General features: G+C 35.5%; 1 protein-coding gene across 1 annotated transcript in view; it reads right to left on the minus strand.

The window, feature by feature from the left end:
• Nucleotides 1-448: 448 nt before the first annotated feature.
• Nucleotides 449-7,700, minus strand: part of CNTN1 (contactin 1) — a 348,227-nt gene continuing 340,975 nt past the window's right edge. Inside the window, exon 25 of the mRNA XM_011974652.1 lies at nt 449-2,889. Coding sequence (XP_011830042.1) covers nt 2,813-2,889 — 77 coding nt within the window. The 3' untranslated portion in view covers nt 449-2,812. The remainder of the gene's footprint in view (nt 2,890-7,700) is intronic.

Below are 7,700 nucleotides of genomic sequence, written 5' to 3' on the forward strand. Positions count from 1 at the left end.
TGAGAATTCCAACGCGAAACCACTATCAGAACACAGGCAGCCATGGGATGCAGTTTTCTGGGCCCAGCCTGCCTCAGGACTCAGAAGCTTTACCTGTAGCAGACTCCTCCCATAGATTCATGCCATTATGCAGATACCTCTATTCCAGGCTCAGCTCATTCTGGGTTAAAAAGTCTCATTTTTTTTTTTTAGCATCTAGCAGCTTGCTTTAGTGTTTCAGTTTACACTGATATTCACTGACATCTTCATGGGTTGAAGTTATTTACCAGGTGATCTTATTTCAATGTAATAATGACTCTGTGTGTGTTTCTATGTGCGTACTTTTTGTAGTATCTTCAAATACTGAACTGTTGCTTAACCAGAATATTTATTTCCTGCTATTGAACTTGCAATGAAAACCTTCTAAAAATAAATTGAAACTTGAGGTAAATTGAAAGGACAGTTGTTCTTTCTTGGGTAACAGTAAGACATTTATTACTTTATACTAATTTTTTTTCATTCATAAAAAGGACAAAGCACAGTCCTATACTACTCCATTGAAAAAATGATAAAAAATAACTAAAAAATCAATTCAATATTTATCAGTATCAAATAAAACTACTATCACCTTTCCTGAAATACAAAGAAACAACAGATGTATCTATACCTATATAAAGTTTAATTTAGAATCTTGCGTCTTAAAGCAGATGATTATTAGTTAGCTTGACAACAGTTTAAAACTGATGGTCCCAGTTAAATCTGTACAACTGTATGAGAAAATGAAAAGCTTGAGTTATCAGTGTACGAGAGATTTTAAACTACTTTATCTCTGTCAGAAATTCAAAACTAAACAACCTCCAAAGTCTGTTTTCCTCTTACCTTTCAGAACCATTTCATGCAAAATCTAACCAGTTTTGCTCATTATTGTCATATATTAGAAAATAAAAGGCAAGCATGCATTTGGCAAAAGGTTTAGTTGTTGATTATATAAAAATGCCCAACCTGGGTCACATTGCAAAAGTAAAACCCCAAAGTGTAACAATGAAAACACAAACATTTGTACAGAAGGTATACAGAGTATTCGTTTCCCTAAAGTATGAAGACATTTTGTTTCTTTTTCAAATACTTAAATATTTTATGAAATCTTGCAATGATCTTAAGACTGTTGACGTACTTCCACTGGGAAATCATCCATTTCACTTATTTTTAAAAGTTTCATTTTATAACAAAGAGTTAAATGTAAACTAATGAAATATTTATTGATATTTTCATAATGAAGGCTCTAAACATTTACACATCGATATATAGTACAAAAATTATACAAATTAAAGAAAGGGGGGTAAAGTAGTAATAGATCTATTTTGCTTCCTGTAAATATTTTTTACGAACCTGTATGGTATCCTTTCTAAAAAGATAAACTCTAATTAGCTAGCAAGTCTGTGCTAATAAAATAGGATTATACCTCTTGAAGCATCCAACATTGCACTATTTCATGAGCCAGCTAATTCTTTATTACTTGATTTCTTTTACATCCACATTCAAACACATTTCCGTGCACACCATGGAGAATGAATAAATGTGCATCTTCCTTTTCACAACTTATAAAAACCCAAAGCACCAACACTTGGGAGACACCATCGGAAAGACATATTATTTGCCTCCTCCTGGCCTTCTAGTTTTGCATACTCTTCAAAGTACCATTAGCAATATATTGATTTGGTATTTTTAGCCCGTTTTCAGTATTGCATTGAAGTGGGAATTGAGCTTAAAACTAATTATTATTATTATTATTATTATTATTATTATACAAAATGGAATGCTGTAGCTTTTTCAACCCACAGGTGACTTTTTGATCTGACATCTGCAATAAAGAGACGTAATACTTAGGAATGAAGCAGAAAAACCAAGATACTAGTAATTGTGATATTCACTTAACTGTCACTTATTCCTAACTGTGTAAAGACTGTCACATCTCAATAAAAAAGGAAGCACTCTACTTTTCAAAATTTGTCATTCCACATATGAACAAATATAGCAATATCATGATATTCTAGATAAGAGCTGTGATTTTTGAGATTTGAAATTGATAAGAAAAGCATAAAATAACTTCAGAGTAGAATATAAAAGTGAAAAAAAAATCTTTATATGGTATGTTAACTTTACTATTAAAAAACTGATTCTGAAAATCAAATATTTAGAAAATTATTTACTTTGAAAATAAAAATACTGATAGTAAGTTCTAGAATTTGGTTTTCAATAGTCAAAATCTTTCAACTCATGATTTGATAACGGGATTTATGACAAAATATTTGTTACACTTTAAACTCAAGATGTCAAGAATGATAGGGGCCATTCAATAATATGCAGTACCCAAAACAGTGAGGAAATTACAAGAGACTGTATTACTCTTACATTTACCACATACAACCAACAATTCAATCTCTATTATATTTCACAACTTGTTATTAAATTTAAAGCACCTGTATATGGTGATTTGACTTTCACTCTACAGCCTATAGTATTGAATTGAACACTGTAACTTGTCCCATTGGGTTAAATCATGCAACTGTCACAGAATCAGGTTAAGTGGTTTATAAGGCATATTGGAACGAGTTAAAAATCATTTATATCCATTTAAAAGTTTATTCTTTTGGATGAAGGGGTTCCTGAATGCCTCAGTCATTGTGTGAGTTGTAAATCAGTTGAATAGTTTGTTAAAGTATAATTTATTTGGCTTAGGATGGAGCCGCAGAAATTGGAAGGAATTGTGGTCACCCAAGGGATGAAGGATGTCTTCTGAGCTGGGGTGGGAACAGCAGCTATCACAACACATTCAGAATTCCAAGTAGACAAGGATGCCAAGGGCAGGCAGCAGCAAGCCGAGAAGACTTGGCGATGGGGTGGGTGCACCTACAAGGTAAACCGAAAGTGTGCATATTATTTCATTGATAAACGCCAGTATTGCTCATTGAGTCTGCTTCGGCTAAGGCAAGATTGCATAGCCCTGGAAAACAAAGGGGTCCTTTTACAAAACAGAGTCTCTTATGCTTACATGATTTAAGAAAAACAAAAGCTTTTGATCAAAGATTTTGTGTGTGAGATCATGTGAACTGTTTACACAACATGATTAAATTAATCATTTAAAATAATATCACAAATGTGTATGTTGTCCCTATGATCTGGCAGTCCCAAATTCCTACCAGAAGGCAAAAGGTCAAGAAACGTATATACAGGTGTTAAAAAAGTAAGCTTTATAAAAATAAGATAAAGAGATAACAGTAAAAATACAAATAATTTTTCCTGAGATAATGACAACATAGGTATGCTAGGCAGATCTTGCATAATTTCACATCCCAATGGTTTTAAGACATTTATACACTTATATGGAATGATTTAAGTAATGTATTTCTGATAATATTAAATAATCTCATTCAATTTTTACCTAAAGAACAATTGCCCTGAGATATTATACTGTGAATTAAAAATTGAAATGATGTATTATAATATGCTATGGACTTATTTCATATCTTGGGTGACACTTAGAAGGGACACTCCTATAATCAAGTAAGTTTATGGGTCCTGACGACATGAGGATTTTTGAGAAACTGCTGTAAAGTAGGACCAAAAAGTCATACTCTTTCTTCCCAGTGTCCACAACTATTAGGCACTATCTTCTTTTTTAATAAATTAATTATTATCTTTTAAGAGACAGAGTCTTGTTCTCTTGCTCAGCCTGGAGTGTAGTGGTTCAGTCATAGCTCACTGCAGCCTCAAACTCCTGGGCCCAAGTGACCCTCCTGCCTCAGCCTCCCAAAGTGCTGGGATTACAGGTATGAGCCACTATGCCTGGCTGGTACTATCTTCAATGAACATGCTGCTAGAATGAGTGAAGGCCTAAAAAATGTAGTCAATGGCTTACAAATGTAACAGTTTTTGTTAATTTTTGAAAGTTTATTCTCTAAATTTGAAACCACCAAATAAATTATTATTATCTATCATATTAAAAGTGACCATAAACAGCTCATTCTTTAGCATGGTCCTTTTATATTCAGGGAGATTGATTCAGGGCATTTCTCCTGAATCTCTCGTCATTAAAAGCACATTCATGTTCCCTATAAGGTGGAAGATAATAGTGCCTTTCTACTTGCTTGTCTTCAACATCGCCCTGCCTGGGGCTTTTGGTGCTGCCTGGAAACATAAGAGGGAAAACTTTATCAGATACAGATAAAGTGGTTCTTAGTAATGAGCAGGAAAGTGAGTGTCAAAAAGTCAGGGCAGATAACAAGGGCAATATAAACAGCCCTCAAGTAGCAGAGCTCCTAAGGACACTATCAATAACAAACAGTAAACTTATCATTACTATGAGCGATGCTACTTACTGCCCTACGGCCACCTACAAGACTATGTTGGCTCATTACGTATATTATGACATGACTACAACAACATACAATGGTAGGTCTTCTTACCCCAGTTTTATATATTTTGTAACTAAGTCAGGTAAAATGACTTGCTCAAGCCCAATAGTCACTAGAGGGCAGAGACAGGATTAGAATTCAGATCTGTCCAGCTGCAAAGGCCATGCTCTTTTGACCTCTCTGCCGTGTTCCTGCAGATAACTTTAGCACGGGACCAGTTTCAGAAATGCAGAAGGACACAGCACTCTGCACTTAATGTGTCAAGGCGAGGGCACAGAAGGAAAATAATAAATGTCATATGGAAAATAGCTAACACATAAACTTTCAAAGAGGTCTTTGTATTCTTGTAATTTTTTTTTACCTTCTACTTTTCTACATATTTTTAAAAATATGCCACAGACCACACATTATTTTATTCTGATAAGATGCCCAATAATAAACCTCAATCACAGAGTAAAACCTTTAAACTTCAACGTTTGACCCAGTGTAAATGATCTTTCCTGAAGCCTTTTTTTGTCTGAGGATGACTGCAGGGACTCCGCAATGCTCTTTTGACCACAAATTACATCTGTGACGGGGACACGTTTATGTCCTTGGCTGAATATGTGGGTTGGCAAAGTACAAACTGTGGCTGCTCGAAATAAATTTAGTCAATTGTGGATGCCATCTTGATGTTTTGGTATTAGTATGAAACCAAATACAATTTCATAATTTGTGGCTTTGACATCAGGATATTTGAAATAAACTCCCCATGTTTATGTGTGTTGTATTTAATTTCTCTAATGGCTCAAGCTTATGTAATTTTGGTCTTCATCTTCACTTCTCTCCCACATCCCAAACATAAATTAGAGACCTAATTGAAGTACTATTTAATGTCATTTTAAATGACATATATTCTTGAGCAGTTTTTCAATATATATTGGTTTTGAATCTAACAGCATATATATATATATCAGAATACTGCTATCAATTATAATTCTGCTACTTATATGGTATATAGTAAACATATATTTTCCTTTTCACATAGCTGATGAATGTTAAGCATGAACAAATCATTGATCTTGTGAGTAATTTTTCCCTATCAGAAGAAATGTAAAACCAATTTGGAGTACTATATCTCTTCCATGGGAATTTCTTGATTTTTTTTTAAGTCTAAACTTTGATTTAATACTTCCTTCAGGAGGAATTCCTGCTATAGGGAGAGAGATGCTGAAAACAGAAATTTCAATTAAAAGTTGAACAGTACTGCAGGCTTTCTGATAAGTAGAAAACTGCTCTACTTGGTTTTTAATACAAACCTCCTTTCTGATGCTTCAGTCTGGACACTGTGATGCAGTCTCCGTTTCTACTGCTTGCCTATTGCTAATGATGCCATAACATTTAGAGTTTTCTCTTTGTGGTGTCATATTTTGTGACCACAACTGCTAATATCTGTAGATTATGAACAACTTCAAGACAGAGATGATATCCAAATCATATTTTAGCTGTGTTGACTAATACCAAGCCTAGTACATAGAAAGTACTCAACCTATAATGTTAAATGATTGAGTTATGCCTCCATTGTAGGCCCTGAATTGTTTTTGATTACAGAGCACAGGAGGTCTAAGGAAGAAGATGGTGAGAGGAAACCACTGTGACCTTCAGTGGGACCCCTGATATTTCTTTTCATTTTATTCTCTATTGCATAATCTATCTAACTTCTAGGAACCTGGGCAAAGAAAGGGGTTATGTCTTCCTATGATTACTTTTGCTCAGAAAATAGATTTTCCTATGAAAAAGATGAAATTCAAAATTCATAATATAATATCAGAAGACATTGATTTCACTACTCAGTCCAGGAGTCCTCCAACTAGTCCTGGTTCAACATTATTATTATTTATTTTATTTATTTTATTTTTTTTTTGAGACGGAGTCTCGCTCTGTCACCCAGACTGGAGTACGGTGGTGCATCTCCGCTCACTGCAAGCTGAGCCTCCTGGAGTCACCCCATTCTCCTGCCTCAGCCTCCCACGTAGCTGGGACTACAAGAGCCTGCCACCATGCCCGCCTAATTTTTTTGTATTTTTTTTAGTAGAGATGGGGTTTCACCGTATTAGCCAGGATGGTCTCGATCTCCTGACCTCGTGATCCACCCGCCTTGGTCTTCCAAAGTGCTGGGATTACAGGCGTGAGCCACCGCACCCGGCCCCGACATTATTTTTTTTTCTTCCAAGGTCTATTAATGACCCTAGCCATATGAAAGAAATGTTTTTATTAGATGATTGATTCCCCATTGCCTAGAGATGTGCCTAATATATATAAGGTGTATTAGGTACACATGAGTGGATGTTTGTGTTGAAAATTGTTGAGTTCAGTAAAACTCCTGCTGGGATAGCAGCACGTTTGGAGAACTGAAAGAGTAAAAACATCCCTGTGACCAGAGTGAAAATCAGCTCAGATAGAAAAATAACAAAACCTTTATTCAGATTCATATGACAGACATGGATAATGCCAGCTGTAAAGTTTGCAGGAAACACTACCAAGATCACAGGGCTGCTGTAGAATGCCATCATGACCTGCTCACCGAGTGGATGGTGCTGTTACCAATGGTGCCCCAGACCTGCTCTACTTGTCCCATCTATTAGTGGGAATACTCAATTGGTGGACTGCACTCCCCTCATGACAGCCCCCAGCTCTAATTAATCCCTGCTCCTCCTATTCCCACCTCAGAAACAGAAACTAATCGAGATCTGACTGCCACTTTATTTCCACCCTCTTCAGAATTCTTCAGCAGGAACTCAAACCTTACATAACACACTTCTCCTTCATACCTGCATGATATTCCATGATTGCTCTGGTATGTGTTTCTTTGCTACATCCAGTCAATAACTCTGGCTTTGGCAGACTACAGGTTTCTGCTTGATCTTTAGCTGTTTAAATTTTAACAGGACAAGCTGGCTAATATGAGTATCAATAAAGCAGGCAATGAGTGCCTGTCCTAGTAGGAGCCACAAGGGTATACTGGGAACAGTATCGCATGGCAGCTAAGAGTCAGACGTTCTGGAAACAGGCAAAGCAAAGTTCAAACTCTACCTCTGCCTTTTACTGGCTGGGTAATCTGGGTAATCTTGAGCATGTTATTTAATTTTTTTAATTTAAAAAAATTTTAAAAAATTTTAAACCTTTTTCCAAACTTCAGCTATAAAATAGGGATAATAACATGTCTCATAACATCTATCTATCTATGTATCTCTCTATATCTATCTATCTATCTATCTATCTATCTATCTATCTATCTATCTATCTATCTATCTATCTATCTATCTA

This window comes from Mandrillus leucophaeus, unplaced genomic scaffold, assembly GCF_000951045.1.
Source record: "Mandrillus leucophaeus isolate KB7577 unplaced genomic scaffold, Mleu.le_1.0 Scaffold1473, whole genome shotgun sequence".
NCBI classification, from domain to species: Eukaryota; Metazoa; Chordata; class Mammalia; order Primates; family Cercopithecidae; genus Mandrillus; species Mandrillus leucophaeus.